This window comes from Macrobrachium rosenbergii, chromosome 1 (assembly GCF_040412425.1).
Source record: "Macrobrachium rosenbergii isolate ZJJX-2024 chromosome 1, ASM4041242v1, whole genome shotgun sequence".
Lineage (NCBI taxonomy): Eukaryota > Metazoa > Arthropoda > Malacostraca > Decapoda > Palaemonidae > Macrobrachium > Macrobrachium rosenbergii.
This window is the reverse complement of record NC_089741.1, coordinates 36,191,420-36,211,744: the sequence shown is the minus strand read 5'-3', so window position 1 is coordinate 36,211,744 and position 20,325 is coordinate 36,191,420. Positions and strand designations below refer to the sequence as shown.

General features: G+C 37.5%; 1 protein-coding gene across 1 annotated transcript in view; it reads right to left on the bottom strand.

Moving 5' to 3' along the window:
• The window catches only part of LOC136849763 (protein phosphatase 1 regulatory subunit 14C), a 366,597-nt gene that overhangs the window by 77,346 nt on the left and 268,926 nt on the right, over positions 1–20,325 (bottom strand). The window contains exon 2 of the mRNA XM_067123361.1: positions 13,790–13,825. Coding sequence (XP_066979462.1) covers positions 13,790–13,825 — 36 coding nt within the window. The remainder of the gene's footprint in view (positions 1–13,789; positions 13,826–20,325) is intronic.

The window sequence follows — 20,325 nt, the reverse complement described above, 5'->3', positions numbered from 1 at the left end:
GACAAAATCACTTGTTTCTCTGACAAGTGTCATTGTCATTCAGTTCTTTAGTCCCGTGTTCCTTCTACATTTTCTACTTTTCACAATCCTCTTGCACTATTTAGAAGTCTCCTGAGGATGCTGTGCAATTGGTTGTTGCAACTGGAACTTCAAGTTCAAGCGATGATGCAATACATTGCTATACGTACAAACAACTCTCCTCATATTTCAATTATTTACATTTTTATATATTCATTAATTATCCTGATAATTTGCTTTTTCTTTTCTAATATCTGTCATCTCTTCTTTCTGTATTCCTGTTACATAACTTCTCTCAGATATTTTAGTATTTTTAGGCTAATCTGACTCTCCGAGTGTAATCAGTATCAATGCAAACGATTGGATAGAAAGCACCCATAAGCCGGGCTCTCTCTCTCTCTCTCTCTCTCTCTCTCTCTCTGGGGTGTCAGAGAAGGCTCTCTATGAAGGGTGCAGGGAAGACAGTGTTAATGCATAACTTGCTCGCACATCATGCGCTGCAAAATTCGATGGAGCCATCCAGAAGCAAAGGTAGAACATCTGGAAAAAGAATTCCATAACCGACCTGCCTGATCGTGCCGCTTTCCGAAGCCTGGAATTCACTTCTTCCCCTCTGTGTTTCCAGAAGCCTTAAGCCTGCCACCTCTTTTTAAAAGGAGGCGTTTCGTTATTTGGAAAAACAAGTCTGTTAATCTCTTTTTCATTTCTTCAGTGAAAAAAAAATATATATATAATAATAAAAATATATATACGTATATATATATATATATATATATATATATATATATATATATATATATATATATATATATATATATATATATATACGCACATATGCGCGCGTGTGCGTGTGCGCTAATGTGGGGTGCAAAACAGGGGTTGGCGCCCCCCTTAGAGTTATGTTAACTTTTTTCCCCATAACGGCCGTAACATTTCGGTAACGGCCGGGCGCCTCTCTCTCTCTCTCTCTCTCTCTCTCTCTCTCTCTCTCTCTCTCTCTCTCTCCTCTCTCTCCTGCAAACACTTGACAAGTGTGAATACAACAGCTGGCCACTCTTAAGCATATAATGGCGCCGTGGTCACGAAGGCAGAGGAAAAGAGAGAAGAGGAGAGAGAGGGAGAGAGAGAGAAGAGAGAGAGAGAGAGAGAGAAATAGAAATTACCCTGAAACCAATCCAACTGACACGACAACAGTCGAGGAGAGAGAAAGGAAATGGAGAATAAGAGAGAAATCTATAATGCTGATTTCCGATGTACGTATATATATATATATATATATATATATATATATATATATATATATATATATATATATATATATGGTGAACATATACGGCAGTCCCCTTTGCTCTAACATATTCCAAAGTAAAAAAATAAAAAAATATCAATAGAATAACTATCAACTCACATATTTCATTGGTAAATGCAGTTTCTGATGTCTCTCTCAGATCGCCCGATCTCTTCGCGTTATCCGAATGTTTATTTTTCAGGGAAAAAAAACTCCACCACAAAAATTCAATCGTCTCTCGTCTTACACCTAAAATCATCATTACCATGATTCATTCCTGCCAGATGGTGCGTTTTTTTTTTTTTTTTTTTTTTTTTTTTTTTGCTGAAACCACAATGATACGTGAATTTTTCCGAACCTACTCTGTACGCTGTGGCAATACGACAAAACTGAAACATATTGAATAAAGTGTGACAAAACTATTCATAAAAAAAAAAAAAAAAAAAAAATTTGTCTGAGCGTTGTCAAATCTGGTGCCTTTTGCTCTAAAGTGGCTACACAAGTAATTCTATTCTGTAAGAGGTTCTTCAATATTGAGGGGAAATGGAATCTTTTTGGCAGAGAAATTGTCAAAATATGCCGAAAATATTTCGACAATTACTGCTGCAAACATCACACTAATATATATATATATATATATATATATATATATATATATATATATATATATATATATATAATATATATATATATATATATATATATATATATACATACAAACGAGAGAGAGAGAGAGGAGAGAGAGAGAGAGAGAGAGAAAAAATTCAGTTATTGAAAATCTAGGTGAGTTACTGAAAATCTACAAGTTATTGAAAATATATGTTTTTGCAAATCTAGAGAGAAGTTATTGAAAATCTAGAAGAGTTATTGAAAATCTGGAAGAGTTATTGAAAATCTAGAAAATTTATTGAAAATCTATGAGTTATTGAAAACCTAGAAGTTATTGAAAATCCAGAAGAGTTATGGAAAATCTAGAGAGTTACTGAAAATCTAGAAGTTACTGAAAATCTACAAGAGTTACTGAAAATCTAGATGAGTTATTGAATGCGACAGGAGCAAACTATAGATGCGAGAATGTTTGAATGCTTGCCAGAGATGCAGAGAGGGTAACCAAAGAAGGAAGAGGGAAAGATGATTGACTTGAGTGAAAGCTGCGGTATGTGGAAAAAAAAGTAAGCTTAGTGGCTAACCAGCAGTGAAAGATACGAGAGATGTTCCACAGCAATGCGGAGAGAATAATGGCTCCTTTTTCATTAGCGTAAAGGTGATAGGTGACTGGAATTTAAAGGGCTTCACATAAACTAGTAAGTATTTATATATATATATATATATATATATATATATATATATATATATGTATATATATATATACATGTATATTATGTATATATATACACATATATGTATGTATGTATATGTATGGCACGTTCTATGTTAAGTTTGTGACTTATAGACCAGGACAGATAACAGAAGGATATTTAGGCGAAAGGAATGTACGTTTATAAATGTATGTAAAATATTAATAATAATAATAATAATAATAATAATAATATCACGTGTTTGCAACGCACGATATGCTGAGTTATCTATCATCTATCTACCTACCTACCTACCTACCTACCTACCTACCTACCCTACCTACCTATCCTATCTATCTATCGAGACATTTTTCAGATTTACAATGCAAGAATACATGAAATGAAATGAGGATCTAAAAATTGTAAAACGCGATACAAATAACAACACGAAGGTGGTAGAATGTGACACCAATTTCCCCCAATTTCAGATAAACTACAAAAACACTCGCAAAAAAAAAAAAACTTGCAATAGCAAAGTGTTTCAGATTCTAACAAATTATTCGATTCACACAAAAGCCACATTACTGATTAGCCACAAAGCAAGTATGCTAAGAGAAACATGAATAGGATCGAAAAAAAAAAACCACAAATATGTAAAAAATTCAAAACCACAGAGTAGCTAAATAATCCAAATGGATCAGGCAATATCACAGAATATCAATATTCTGCCAGAAATGAATACCATATTCGGAGGTTCAAGGAATCTCCTTGGTAACAGTCTGTCACACAGACTTGCACTGAAGCAGATTTCTCATTGTGTGACTTGATCAATTCAGAAAACTATTTTAGCGCTGCTGTGTAATCTGGTAAAGGTGGCAGGACGCTGGCAACTTCACGTTTAAAATATGATTTCCCAAGAAATATTGCACAGGAAATTCAAACAGGGCGTAGCCACGAAGCAGAATTCTTGACCAATCATATTCCGAACAGAACCTTGGCGAAAAATGCAAACGTGACAAATAAAAGTTCTATGCTAATCACATTCCAAACGAACTCTTTTACCAACAAAGTGGACGCTAATTCGCATAGGCATATAATGAGACATAATCATTTACAGATTAAAACGCTTTTAACAGAGGAAATGAATGAATTGAACTGAACTGAACTGAAGATAGAATTTAATGGAAATACCAAGCGCTTGGATCTGTGGGTCATTCAGAGCTGAAACGGAAACTGACAGTAAAAGGTTTGAAAGGTGGTAGCAGGAGGAAAACCTCAAAGCAGTTGCTATGAATCAACTGTTAGGAGAGGGTGGAAAGTAAGATGGAAGACAGATAATATGAAAGGGAGGTACAGTAAAAGGAACGAAAGGGCTGCAGCTAGGTCCGAAGTCACGTTGCAAAGAACCTTTAAGTAATGCCTACAGTGCACCAGTGAGATTTTAGCAAGTTTTATTCTGTTCTCTGCCGTTTGGGACATCCTGCATGAATGGAAAGGAAACTTTCAGTACAGTTGACATCTACAAATGAATCATTACTTCAAAACAAGTAAAAACTCGCCGAAGTTCCTTCGGCGCGATCGAGTTTTCTCTACAGCCGCTACAGCGTATAATCAAGGCCACCGAAATTGGTCTATCTTTCGGTGGTCTTGGTATAATGCTGTATGAGCCGCGGCCCATGAAACTTTAACCACGGGCCGGTGGTGGCCTCTCTATATCGTTGCCACATGCACGATTATGGCTAACTTTTAACCGTAAATAAAATAAAAACTACTGAGGCTACAGGGCTGCAATTTGGCATGTGTGATGATTGGAGGCTGGATGATCAACATACCAATTTGCAGCCCTCTAGCCTCAGTAGTTTTTAAGATCTGAGGGTGGACAGAAAAAGTGCGGACGGACAGACAAAGCTGGCACAATAGTTTTCTTTTACATAAAACTAAAACTCAACATTCAACGGATAGCAATGCATCAACAGCGTTGACGTCGTGTACCATAAACGCCACTAATCCCATGTAAGCACCTTAGCAATTGATTCATTGATTTATGGCCACTGAAACTGGCGTCACAACAACTAGGTTATTGACGGGCCGAGGCCCCTTAGCAAATGACTGATGCCGCACAATTTTACTAATAAATTAATCAATCATTTATATCATTTTGAATGGAGGTCAAACAATTAAGTTTGAGAATAATGACGGCTTATTCATCATATTAACGAAAAAGAAAAAATGTTTCCAGCAGTTAAATTATGAATGTCTTGTTTTTCCTGAAGCCTTCCCTTAATAATGGAAATATAAAAATAATGGAAATAAGAAAATGAAAATATAAAAATAATGGAAGAAAGAAAAAATGAAAATATAAAAATAATGGAAATATAAAAATAATGGAAATATGAAAATGAAAATATGAAAATAACGAACTTGCAAAATACTGAAAATATGAAAAATAATGAAAAACATGATAATGAAAATATAAAATTACTGAACATTTGAAAATACAAAATATAATAATGAAAATATAATAATGAAAATATGAAAATACTGAAAATATAATAATGAAAATGAAAAATATGAAAATAATAAAAATAAAATAATGGACATAAAAATATTGAAAACATGACAATGAAAAATATAAAAAAACGCAAATATACGAAAACTTAAAAATAATGAAAATATACGGAAGACTTAAAAATAATGAAACTATAAAATCAAAGAAAATAGAAAAATAATGAATATACGAAAAGGCAGAAAATTAAAAAAAACCCTAACAGACCTTTTCCCCAAAAGCCCCCTTATTGTGCTTTGGAGCCAGGAGTCCCCACAGTGGGCCCTCTTTGTGAACCCCACAGTGGGGTTCTCATCGAACCCCACAGTGAGGGGTTTCACTCGTGCGACCACAATAAGACCGTTCTTTCCCACTCATTAGGAGTTCATGAGAGTCACAAGTGGCTTATTCACAGTTATTCCATTTTCCTTCCCTTAACACAGCACGCTGTGTGAGCGATTTGATTCTGACAGTGAGGAGAGAGAGAGAGAGAGAGAGGCAAAAGCTCTGGTACAGTTTCTCTTCCTTTAGGGAGAGAGAGAGTACAGTTTCTCTTCCTTTAGAGAAGAGAGCTCTGAGTACAGTTTCTCTTCCTTTAGAGAGAGAGAGAGAGAGAGAGAGAGAGAATGGACAAGGAAGCTCTAAGCACAATTTTCGTCCTTTAGAGAGAGAACTCTAAGTATAATTTCTCTTCCTTTTCACACACACACAGAGAGAGAGAGAGAGAGAGAGAGAGAGAGAGAGAGACGGGAGGAAGGCAGATGTGTGTGTGTGTTTCGTTCATTATAATTTACCCAAATATTGATCTGAGGATATGATTGTTTTATTCAACAACAACGGATGTTAGTCTACTTCTTTGGTCTTATCTCGAGGTTGGAGAGAGAAAGTGAGAGCTCGGTATTCTTATCATCATTAAGCACTGGATGGCCTCACAGAGGTAATCCCAAACAAACAGATGAATGGAACCAGTTGAAATGAATCAGGAAGTGTCAAATGACCGTCTACAATCACGCACAACATCTATATCAAACTACATATGAACATACCCAGAATTCTATTAATCTTCTCACTTTAAATGCACCTATTATATCTTAAGTGTCTTTTGAACTGACGAAAAATAACCCATGTATATTCCACATATCATTATTATTATTATTTCACATGGAACGAGCACACCAAGGGGGCCACTGACTTGAAATCCAAGCTTCCAAAGAATTTTGGTTTCATTCCTCCACAGCAGACCCCACACTGCGGCAGTCACTGATCATGATACAGACTCAGTGATTTTTCATCGCCCTGGGGAGACGCGAACCCGCGACATCTGAGTGGCATTCCACGACACTAACCACTGTACCAGATGACACCTTGGCTCAGTGCTGAAATCTGACTCTACAACATTCCGTACCTAAACAATCTGAGGCAGATCTTCAAAAATCCCTCAATGGTTTCATATCGACAAGGAAGTGATCAATCTTAATTCCTGTCTACTTCCGATTCTGGGAGTTACACAAAGGCATTTCATCATGTGAACACAATACTGAGGCTGTCAGATTTATATACTTTCACAAATCTTCAAGTCACAACACCTATGATTCCCAGTGCATGACACACATCAGAAGCAGCTTGTGTACTTAGACAGATGTCAGAGTGAGAGATATATATATATACATAAATATATATATATATATATATATATATATATATATATATATATATATATATATATATATATATATATATATTATTTTTTTTTTTATAATTTTTTTTTTTTTTTTTGAGATCTTTACGGTGATATCTCTTGCATTTTGAGAGATTTTCAGGTGATATCCCCTGTGTATTTTGAGAGATTTTCGGGTGATATCTTGTGCGTATTTTGAGAAATTTTCAGGTGATACCTTATGTATATTTTGAGAGATTTGCAGGTGATATCTTGTATATATTTTGAAAGATTTTCAAGTGATATCTTGTGTATATTTTGAGAGATTTTCAATTATATCTTGTGTATATTTTGTGAGATTTTCAGGCGATATCTCGTGTGTATTTTGAGATTTTCAGGTAATATCTTGTGTATATTTTGAGATTTTCAGGCGATATCTCGTGTATATTTTGAGAGCTTTTCAGGTGATATCTCGTGTGTATTTTGAGAGATTTTCAAGTTATATCTCGTGTGTATTTTTAGAGATTTTCAAGTGATATCTTGTGTATATTTTTGAGAGATTTTCAAGTGATATCTTGTGTGTATTCTGAGAGATTTTCAGGTGACATCTCGTGTGTATTTGAAAGATTTTAAGGTGATATCTTGTGTATATAGATCTTAAAGTGATATTTTGTGTCCCTAAACCAAGTGATATCTCGTGTATAACAATAGATGCAGAGGCGATATCCTGTGTTCTTCGACAGATCCACATCCAGAGTACCTGACGAATCTCAGTGTGATATTTTATGTACACTCATCCCTCATTTATTCTTCATGAGGGATTATTGCTTATGCTTCCCTGACCTTCACCCTGAATCACCCGTATCACTCCGCGTTCGATCTTTCCATCCAAGGTCACAGATGTCGAATGAATTTCAAGTCAGAGACCCTGTGGTGGGCTTGTTCCATATGAATAGGGTTCATCTTCTGAATAATAAAATAATAATAATAATAATAATAATAATAATAATAATAATAATAATAATAATAATAATAATAAAATAATAAGAAGAATAAATAGGTTCATCTTTTGAATAATAATAATAATAATAAGAATAAGAATAAGAAGAATAATAATAATAATAACTTCAAATCAATGGTCCCTGTTGGTGGGCTCCATATGAATAAGGTTAATGAATAATAATAATAATAATGGAAAGTTCATAACTTCTTGAATATTTACATAATACTTTTAAACTAAGTAATTGCTGGGCCTTGAACCAGCCTAATATCTCATAAAAATATAGGACCTAAAGTACTGAGTTTAATTAATGTAAATATTAATAATAATAACACAAGGAATCTTGTGGGTTTCTCTTCCATCTTCAGAAGAAAACTGAAGAAGTTTTTGTTTGGTTAATAATAATACACACAATAATAATGAAGAAGAAGAAGAAGAAGAAGAAGAAGAAGAAGAAGAAGATGATTCATCTTCTGAATAAGAAGAATAATAATAATAATCTTCTGAATAATAATAATAATAAATACAAATTTACAATACGTATCATTATAATGATAACCGTTATTCGAGATTAATTAAAACTACAGCCGAAACTTACATGAGGCCCGCTAGATGGGTCAAATGAGGGGCCACAGGAGGGCCCCAAAAAAATACACAAGGTGCATTTATACACAAAAGTCTCAAAACAGTTTCACCTTCTCTTGTTTTTAACCATGGTGGCAACCGAGAGATCTGTCTAATTATGAAGAATTCAAGATTTCTGGCTTCATGTTTTCAGTAACTTAGTTTTTTTTTGACAATTCCACTACAGCTGAAGCCTTCAGTAAAATGTAAAGCAAGGTGAAGATGTGAATTCTACATACGTTTTTCACTGAAAGCATTAAATTCAAATTTGAAACTAAATGAAAAAAAAAATCTTTCTCTACCTCATTCTTTGTTCCACTACAGCTGTAGCCTCCAGTAAAATGTATGATATAAATTTTTAGATACGTTTTTCACTGAAAGCCTTTAAGCCAAATTTGGAACTAACTTGAAAAAATCTTTCTACCTCATTCCTTGACAGCCCCACTACAACCCCAACTCAAAGGGAAGGCATAAATTTTTAAGATACGTTTTTCCACTGAAAGACTTTTTTAAGCCAAATTTGAAACTGAAAAGACCAATCTTTCTCTTAAACCAAGATTCAGTCCTTTAGTGCCATGAACACCTGTCCGGTCCCATACCACCCACACTGCCACGGAGGATGTGACTGGTAAACATCGCATATTTAAGCCAGAAATATTTTAATGCACCTGACATTAGATTTCACTACAACGTCCATCATGAACAGAGCAGAATTCGACACCTTGCTCACCAATACACTGCAAATTACTGAACTGAACTAAACTGAACTGAATATGAAACTTAGGTCGAAGGCCAAGCACTGGGACCTATGAGGTCATTCAGCTCTGAAACGGAAACTGACAGTAAAAGGTTTGAAAGGTTTAACAGGAGGAAAAACCTCAAAGCAGTTACAATATGCATCAAATTGTTAGGAGAGGGTCGAGGAAAGTAAGATGGAAGAAAGAGAATATGAATGGAGTTACAGTAAAAAAGGAACGAAAGGGGTTATAGCAGCTAGGGCCCAAGGAAGGCACGTTGCTAAGAACCTAAAGTTATGCCTACAGTGCACCACGGCACTACCGCCCTCCGGGGGAGATACACTACAAATTAAACGCGTGATATAATGATGCGATTCAGTAAAACATTAACATCGGTTCCTTCGTAAATAAAAAAGAAAAGAAGACTGTATTGTTACATTACATATGTCATCAATAAAGGATATGGGGAGGGGAGAGGTTAAAAAGCACAGTCGTTTATTGCCATCATTAAAAAGCCCATTTATCAACGCCAAAATAACCTTCTTGCGTTGAATTTCAAGAGTTGAGAAGCAATGATGCTCTAAGCATAAATTCTCTGGAGAGAGAGAGAGAGAGAGAGAGAGAGAGAGAGAGAGAGAGAGAGAGAGAGAGAGAGAGAGAGAGAGAGAGAGAAGCAAGGAAGTTCTAAGCATAATTTCTCTCCCTTGAGAGAGAGAGAGAGAGAGAAGCAAAGAAGTTCTAAGCATAATTTCTCTTCCTTGAGAGAGAGAGAGAGAGAGAGAGAGAGAGAGAGAGAGAGAGAGAGAGAGAGAGAGGTTCTAAACATATTTTTGTCTCCCCTGAGAGAGAGAGAGAGAGAGAGAGAGAGAGCGAGGTTCTAAGCATATTTTGTCTCCCTTGAGAGAGAGAGAGAGAGAGAGAGAGCAGGTTCTATTTTTTTGTCTCCCTTGAGAGAGAGAGAGAGAGAAAGAGTTCTACAGAATTTCTCTCCTTGAGAGAGAGAGAGAGAGAGAGAGAGAGAGAGAGAGAGAGAGAGGTTCTAAGCATATTTGTCTCCTGAGAAAGAGAGAGAGAGAGAGAGAGAGAGAGAGAGTTCTAAACATATTTTGTCTCCCTGAGAGAGAGAGAGAGAGAGAGAGAGAGAGAGAGAGAGAGAGAGAGAGTCAAATGGTAACGGGCGTTAATTACCATAAGCATAAGGCAATTACTCTAATGACTTACAGTTCCAAGCAGCTTGACGACCGCTTGTCCAACAGCCATGGAGAGTAAAAAAAGTAAATAAAATAAAGAAAAAAAAAAGACTTAATGAGTTGGAAAATAAAACAGGATGGAAGAAGGCGCCCCTTTTTAATTACTGCTTGAGGACCAAAATGGGAACTGCAAATTTTAATGACCCCTAAAATGCAAGAGGAGAAAATAAGGAAGAAGAAGAAGAAGAAGAAGAAGAAGAAGAAGAAGAAGAAGAGTATTAGTATTAAAATAGTTTAACCAGACCACTGAGCTGACTGAGAAGAAGAAGAATTGTGACATTTTAATGACCCTCCTAAAATGCAAAAAGAGAAAATAAGGAAGGAGAAGGAGAAGGAGAAGGAGAAGGAGAAGGAGAAGAAGAAGAAGAATTGAATTGCGGAATTTTAATGACCCCTAAAATGCAAAAAGAGAACATAAGGAAGAAGAAGAAGAAGAAGAAGAAGAAAAAAAGAAGAATTGCGAAATTTTAATGACCCTGTAAAATGCAAGAAGAAGAAGAAGAAGAAGAAGAAGAAGAAGAAGACGAAGAAGAAGAAGAAGAAGACGAAGACTGAGCCTCACACGTCTTGCATTTTTCCTCACTGCATGGAAGAGACATAGCAAGGTAAAAATAATGAATATAATGAATAAAGAAAAAACTACTAACTGTCCTCTACAAGGATGTATAATGAATGAGGGTCAGTGAGGGCTAAACGGACTGTCGGTGAGACACGGTGGCGGAGGAGATGAAAGGAAGAAAGGCACGCAAAGAGGCATAAACTGCGCGCACATCATGAGAACAAATACTCGCTGGAGCTTTTCATTCATAACAGAAAATCCCATTGAGTGATAAACAAAAATGCAACGCCGAATGAAATCAAGAGAAATCACTCAATTAACTAAATCAAATCTAAACTTTACAATGAAACCAAGAATACAGAGAATTAGCTTGCAGCAATAGCAATATTAAACAATGTATTTAAAGAATAATAGAATCTTCATTAGATTTTACAAGGAATGTCTCAAGCGTGAAACTAAACACCGTGAAACTATACAGAAGACTAGTTAATCGCATAGAAAGACACAAATAATAACTGCCACGTCTACGAATAAGCCAATCTGATGAGCGTAATCCACTCATTTTTCCGCTCTGCAACGCCCTACCAGTGAACACGGCCCAGCCCTAGACAGCTGAAATCTCTAAATAAACTTTCCGCTCAATTATTCCCTCCACGAGTGTCAGACCAAAGTCGTCCTGTCAAACAAGATGTAAAGCCTTCGAATCATTACTGCAATCACACTTGACTCCGTTTGAAGCCACAACCTGCGTTGCTTTGAGTTAATATTTTCCTTCTCCGGACGTGGGTCAAGGTTTGTTTCCCCTCTCAAAAGGAGGAGGTCTGTATGTTTTTTTCTCTCTCTAAGGAGGTTTGTAAGTTTTTCTCTCGAAGGAGGAGATTTGTAGGTTTTTCTCTCTCTAAGAAGAAGAAAATTTGTAAGGTTTTTCATCTCTAAGAAGATTTGTTTTTCTCACTCTATGAGGAAGATTTGTGAGTCTTTTCTCTCTAAGAAGGAGATTTGTAGTTTTTTCTCTCTAAGAAGGAGATTTGTAGTTTTTTCCTCTCTCAAGAAGGAGATTTGTCAGTTTTTTCCTCTAAGAAGAAAAAAGAAGACTAGTAAGTTCTTCTCCTCGGTTGATGATCTGTAAGTTTTTCTCTCTACGAGGAAGATTTGTAAGACTTTTCCTCTAAGGAAAAAAGAAGATTAGTAAGTTCTTCTCCCTCAGTTGATGATCTGTAAGTTTTTCTCTACGAGGAAGATTTGTAAGACTTTTCCTCTAAGGAAAAAAAAGAAGATTACTAAGTTCTTCCCTCAGTTGATGATCTGTAAGTTTTTCTCTCTAAGAGGACGATCTGCAAATGCTTCCTCTCAAAAGCCCAGTGTAAAACAGCCAAGTTTACAAACACAGTTCCGAACTTCACACCAGACTCCACAGACTTCTGTGTACTTCCGAACTAATCTATGTGCGTATCGCAATAGCCACAACGACCTCTTCCCTCGCCTCGTCTGTCGTGTTTACAAAGGAGGCGAGAGGCTCTTCTGACACAAAGAGAGGCCCAGGGAAAAGAAAAGATAAACACGAGTATCATAATATTTACACGACAGGTACACACCTGTTCATTCTTGTACCTTCTGGGGCAGGGAAGGTGAAAATGGACGTTACCTACAAGATACAGTGGTTGTACTGAACAAGAAGTGCATTTGTGTGATTCATGTTTCACGTTGAAGATTATTTAAACCAAGCAAATAAGAAGTTAAGAGAGACAGGCAGGTTAATATGATTACTAACTTATCTTTAATGACTACAGTAAACTACAGTATAGATCTGTAAGCGAACTGTAACACCTAACCACTAAAGCACAGCGCTAGCAATAAAATCGTCTTAATCTAAATATGTGAAATTGGGCGCAATTTTGCTCAATCAGCAAGTGTAATTTCACGGCTTCTAACCTACCACGCTGTTACCTGGCTGCTTAAAACCCAGAATAAATCACTCGCTGAATTTACATATCCCTTGTTCACAACACGTTTTCTAACGTAAATACGCATACTGATTGTTTATTCCTGAGAGAGAGAGAGAGAGAGAGAGAGAGAGAGAGAGAGAGAGAGAGAGAGAGAGAGAGAGAGAGAGAGAGAGACTCTCTAAACATGCAACGAAGACAACAGCCATGATGGGAGAAATGATCTGGGGTCCTAAGGTATATTTAAAACAAAAGAAGTAATAGTATGCCAAAGAAGCCATAACAATGCATCCTTTTTGACGAACTGGGCGTATCCCATTTTTTGGGGTCAGGTGGATTTTGAGCTTTCCTGTCAAAGTGTCTCAGTCTTTGATATTCTATAAAGAATCGAAATTTCAGCTGCCTGCGTTGTCAGATTTCGAAGAAAATTTCCTCAGAGGATGAGCTAAGCAGTACCTCTGAACAGTATCGAAATCTTAGAAGGCTATTTTCTCAGAATGAGGAGAAAATGGCTTACGACACTTCGTCAAACTAGGGGCGAATTATAGTGGCCAAGGCCAAGAGAGACAAGGTCTGCTCGCTTCTCCCAAAATCCCCCCAAGTAGGCGGAGAGCTTTGTCTACCTCCTTACTACGTCAGCAGGTGAATTGCCGCAATGAGCAGGTATACCTCTGAGATACGTCATCGCCTACGTAGTTACCCCAGGCGGGAGGCGACTCGCCCAATTGGGTAGACCTTTGCCTCTCTTTGGCCTTGATAGTGACAGTGATCCAACACAAAACGTGACAGTGACGACTACTGGAAGTTCACAGTGATCTCGTGCCAACAGTGAATCCAAAAACGCTTTATGAGGAGAATCAGATACCTTACCATGTTCAAAACCCGTTGAAGACCAGCTGTTCTTACCTGGAACAAAAAGAAAATATACTTTACATCAAGAACTAATTTAGGGCTGCAAGCATAGCTCTAAGCAGCGTAAGAGCCATGAAATTTATTCAGTTTAATAAGGAATATACACAAACACACACAACACACACACACACACACACACACATATATATATATATATATATATATATATATATATATATATATATATATATATATATATATATTATTATTGGTCATAGTTTATGTTTCAGAATGGTTCACAAAATGATCCCAATTTTATTCAGAATTCTTGTTTCAACATTTAACACATTAAATTTAATTCATTAAGAATTACATTAAAATTATATTTCACTGACCCTCCTTTATGTTTCAGAATCATTCACAAAACAATCTGCATATTTCTTTTTAATTTATATTTCAACGCCGTCCGTGTAATCCATCTCTAACATACAAAGCGAACATCCGCGAGTTTGTACTCGTTAAGTTACAGCTTAAATTCTCACTCAAAACTGTCAACTTTTAATTTGCGATGCGTATTTATATATATAAAATAAAAAGTCGCTGTCATCATCGCCCTCCTGCGCACGCGCACAAAAACATCACCCACAAGCAGAATATCCGTTTTAAGGTAATTCTTGAACTCTATGCAAGAAACAGAACTCTGAGGCGCAGCATATCCAGCGCCAATAAAAGAGAGGGCCGAAAACTATCAAAATTAGGGGAGCCACGCATTCCCTTGCAGGACGCCGACGTGGAAAAATAAAGAGGAAAATGATTATGCTTAGAGGTGTTATCATAACGGCGAGCCCTTACAGACCTAAGAGCCAACGAGAGACTCCGGTTAATCATCTTGTCGGTGAAAACCTCGAGAGCACACGGAATAGTAATTAACTCTGAGGGATTACCTTCGATCCCAACGGGATTTTGTACTCACATCAAGCCCCGTCACGTTAAAAGCTGGAGGTACGGCAGTAACTGTAGGTGACGAAACGAGTAAAATGCGCCGAAGTTTCTTCGGCGCAATCGAGTTTTCTGTGCAGCCGCTGCAGCGTATAATCAAGGCCACCGAAAATGGACCTATCTTTCGGTGGTCTCGGCATAGTGCTGCTGAGCCGCGGCCAGTGAAACTTTAACCACGGCCCGGTGATGGCCTATCCTGTATCGTTGCCAGAAGCACGATTATGGCTAACTTTAACCTTAAATAAAATAAAAAATTAGTGAGGCTAGAGGGTTGCACCTTGGTATGTTTGATGATTGGAGGGTGGATGATCAACATACCAATTTGCAGCCCTCAGCCTCAGTAGTTTTTAAGATCTGAGGGCGGACAGGAAAAGTGCAGACAGAATAAAGTTCGGACGGACAGACAAAGCCAGCACAATAGTTTTCTTATGCAGAAAACTAAAATTGCTATCTTTTTGCGAACCTGCTCCATGGAGCATATTCTTCGAGATATTCCCAGTCCTCCGGAGGAAAGAACAGAATAGATTAGAATAGAATATACAATTTATGTCGAAGGCCAAGCGCTGGGACCTATGAAGTCATTCAGCGCTAAAAGGGAAACTGAGAGTAGGAGGTTTCAAAGGTGTAACAGGGAGGAAAACCTCGCAATTGCACTATGAAACAACTGTTAGGAGAGGGTGAAAGTAAGATGTCAGGCAGTAACAGGAATGAAAGAGGTTGTAGCTAAGGGCTCAAGGGACGCTGCAAAGAACCTCAAATAATGCCTACAGCGCACCGAGTGGGGTGCACTGACGGCGCTAACACCACCCCTTGGAGTAAAAACGTTTCGGCTAAATATTCCTTTTCCTGTGAATATATTTCTTTTCTTTTCAGGGCTATCATAACTTGGATTTCATTTTCTTGGTTCGTTAGCATTCATCTCCAGAATGGTACCGCCAGCATAATAAATAAATAAATAAATAAATAAATAAAAATTTATACCTACTATAAAAATACGTGACGTATCATTTCTCAAAAGGAACTCCAGGATGTCTTTAATTAATATCTTCAATTCGATGCCACCTTGCCTTCCTCAGTGACAAAAAAAAAAAAAAATAAGGCCGACCAAGAGAAATAGGATAAACATGAGTCTTGCAAACATGGAGCCCTTACGACCCCCAAAATATACGCTTTAATTAACTTTTATATTCACTAGGACTGGTCTTAAAAAAACCAAGTCCAAAATAAAAGCATTTCAAACTTTATAAAACCCAGGGGCCTGAGAGCCGCTAATAGCAGCTGGAGAGAGAGAGAGAGAGAGAGAGAGAGAGAGAGAGGAAGATTTTCAAAATTTATAAGATCCAAGAACCTGACGGCCACTAATAGCAGGTTAGAGAGAGAGAGAGAGAGAGAGAGAGAGAGAGAGAGAGAGAGAGAGAGAGAGAGAGAGAGAGAGAGGTAAAAAATTGTCAAAATTTATAAGACCCAAGAACCTGACACCCGAGAGAGAGAGAGAGAGAGAGAGAGAGAGATTTCAAAATTTATAAGACCCAAGAACCTGACGGCCACTAATAGCAGATGATGAGAGAGAGAGAGAGAGAGAGAGAGAGAGAGAGAGAGAGAGAGAGAGAGAGAGAGAGAGAGAGAGCAAACTGAATAACTTTCTTCCCGGGAGGAAAACCATTTACCCACTTGGCTAAACTCTAATGACGGTGCAAGGACACGGACCGCGAACTTCTGTCCTTAAAAATAAAATAAAATAAAAAAAATAAAAAAACTCGTCATCGACTTGTCTCCACAAACAACAGACTTTTCCGGGTCATTAAAGGACAGGCGGTAAACACATTTTTACATAAACAAACACCGAACTAAAGTGGTCAGTGATTCTGGAAACACAGAATTAGCACAACAATTTGGTACACAGAGTATGTAGGCCTATTCGGAACAAAGAAACAAGCATCGAGTTTTCTGCACAGTGTGTAATGCTGTAAGGAGCCGTGGCCCATGAAACTTTCAGCCACGGCCCGTTGGTGGCATGTCCTATAGCGTCGCCAGACGCACGATCTAACTTTAACCTTAATAAAATAAAACTACTGATGCTAGAGGGCTGTAATGTGGTATGTTTTGTGATTGGAGGGTGGATGATCAACATACCAATTTGCAGCCCTCTAGCCTCGGTAGTTTTTAAGAGCTGAGGGCGGACAGAAAAAAGTGCTGACGGACAGAGAAAACCGGAACACTAGTTTTCTTTTCAGAAAACCAATAAAAATGAGCGAAAGAAGAAGAACTGAAAGAGAAAATACCAAAAGGAGGCTTTAGGTTCCTTGACATTAAAAGATGCCAGTCTTGAGGACCTTCAAGGTCATAAAAATCGAGATGGACGAGATCTATTGTGTAATCGTCGCTGAGCACGCGATCCATCTGTTCCTGTTGCAAGCGGATTGTAAGGATCGTTCACGAGGATCGTTTCTATAAGGATCGTTCTCGAGGATCGTTCACTATGATCGTTCACGAGGATCGTTCGTTCGAGGATCGTTCTCGAGGATCGTTCACGAGGATCGTTCACTATGATCGTTCAAGAGGATCATTCACGTGGATCGTTCACGTGGATCGTTCACGAGGATCGTTCACGAGGATCATTCGCCAGAATCGTTCACGAGGAATCGTTCACGGGATCGTTCACGAGGATAGTTCGCGAGATCATTCACAGGATCGTTCGCGAGGATCGTCGATTCGGTGAACGAAGACGAATCAGGACGCATCCGCCGAATCCGAGATGCCCTGTTATTTCATTTTTTGAAATAGATAATAATCATTACATCTTTTTGAAATGGATAATAATTATTTCACTTTTTGAAATAGATAATAATTATTACACATTTTTGAAATAGATAATAATCATTACACTTTTTTTTACATAGATAATAATTATTACACTTTTGAAATAGATAATAATAACCATTACACTTTCTGAAACAGATAATTATTACACTTTTAAAATAGATAATAATCATTACCCTTTTGAAATAGATAATAATTATTACACTTTTTGAAATAGATAATAATAATCATTACACTTTCTGAAAGATAATAATTATTTCATTTTTTGAAACAGACAAAAATTTCAGACATCCAGAAACAAAACCACGACATATCTCGAGGCTGGCTCCATTATACTTATACTGTTTCAAGAAATATCACGAAAGTTGTCCACACGAATGATTCTGTCAATTCAAATGTTTACTTTAAAACTCAAATATTTATTGTTATATGGGACTCTTTCGCATTTAATTTCATAGCTACTCTCTCACAAACACGCACACACACACGAACATATTTATGCAACAGAGAAAATTCGTTGTAGAGAAATCACAGACACCTAGCATGAATATTTCGCCTGGCTGGCCAAGCGCTGGGACCTATGGGGTCATTCAGAGATGAAACTGAAACCAGTAAAGAGGTTTGAAAGGCGTAACAGAGGAAAACCTCAAATGCACTATAAAAACAGCTGATAGGAGAGGGAAGAAAGAAAGATATAAGAAAGAATATGAAACGGAGGTACGCTGCAAAAACATTAAGTAATGAATGCAGTGGCCGCATAAGGTGCACAGACGGCACTAACCCCTCCCCAAAGAAGTAAACAGATAGATGAAATTCTGTTGTCATAATCCTCCTACGCAAGGAATCTCATCATCAAGTCCAGGATGCAACATTATACTCAAATACACACACACAAAGAAAAAGACTCTGCAATGGCAACATCCGAATGCCAAGTAGCAAACGTGAGCGATGAAGATAACCAGAGCTTATTCCTTTCCTCTGTCTCTGACATTATGCCTTATCAAGTCCCTGGTCTTACGTCCTTTCGTTGTGAGCGTGTTTCTCTCTCTCTCTCTCTCTCTCTCCTTCTATTAATAATTCTTTCCTCCTTGTTAGGTTCTTGGGTCTTATAAATTTTGAAATGCATTTACTCTTCTCTCTCTCTCTCTCTCTCTGTGTGTGGCTGTGTCTGATCTTTGACCAGGGCGACGACAGAAGACATAAGAAAAAATCCCCAAAATTTTCTACGTCAGTAAAAAAGGAAAATGGGTCAACGTCCAATCAAAAACGGCCTCTCTGGCTCTCATTACCTCCCAAAAACGAAATATGTGACTGCCTAACTATATAATCATTTCATTGCATTTCGCCACCACAGGCGAATTACTAAAATAAATAAAATAATGCGCTGAAGCTTCTTCGACGCAATCGAGTTTTCCGTCCAGTTTATAATGCTGCCAAGCCGTGGCCCATGAAGCTTTCCAGCCACGGGCCCAGTGGTGGTTTTGTCTTGTAACGTCGCCAGACGCACGATCATGGCTAACTTTAACCTTAAATAAAAATAACAAATACCGAGCTTGAGGGGCTGCAATTTGGTATGGTTGATGACTGGAGGGTGGATGATCAACATGTACACTTGCAGCCGCCTAGCCTCAGTAGTTTTTAAGATCTGATGGCGGACAGAAAAGTTCGACAGAATAGAGTGCGAACGACAGACAAAGCTGGCACAATAGTTTTCTTTTATAGAAAACTAACAAAGACTAGTACCTGGCTACAACCTGTATACGGCGTCACATCTCAGCACGAGAGATGAGAAGGAGTTCACAGGACGAATGAAAAACGAATCTAACTGGAATTGAACTCGTAGAGGGACTCGACCACTTAACCAGGGATGTTATGGAAAACTGATAACAGAGAATGACACAAACCTCTTGACGAATTCCGCACTGTAAAAAAAAATCTTCAAACACGCAGTCCCCTTCCAGGTGTCAAGCACACTCACGCATACATCCAAATGTATATATATTTATATATATATGTGTGTGTGTGTGTGTGTATACAGTATATATATATATATATATATATGTATATATATATATATATATATATATATATATATATATATAATATATATATATATATATAATATTAGACAGAGAGAGAGAGAGAGTCACACACACACCCATATCTATAATACAATTGCTGAGCCCATGTGAAAAAGGCGTGGACTCATATTTCATCCCAAAAATACTTTCTAACACTTTGAGGTTACTTCCAGACTTCCAGCCAGGTTCATCATCACTGGTCAGCCTACACCCTGAAGGGTGACCAGGAAAAGCCAGCCAGTCGCCGCCGGCACATAGGAGACCTGTCCATCCCAAGGCACGGGCTGAGGGTAGCAACCTCATCCCATAAATATTTGCAGAAGACTAAGAGGAAGGAGAAATAAATTAATGGAGATGCTAAAACCTGACCTGATAAAAAGTCAGACTTCTTCAAAGCGAAATGGAGTGAGAGAGAAAACTCAGCGCTGACTTCAATGTAACATTTTTATAAACGCGTCCTTGGCTGTTTTCACTTAATTGCATGCTTACAACTGCCTCCACCCTCCCTCCCACCACAAGGAGGCAACGGAATAATAAGACAGTTCAAACAGGAATTCCTGCGCTTTCACGTAGTTAGTTTTAGAAGCTAAAAAAAAAAAAAAATTGACGATACTTTACGAAAAACGACTGACGATATTTTAAAAACTGATTGTA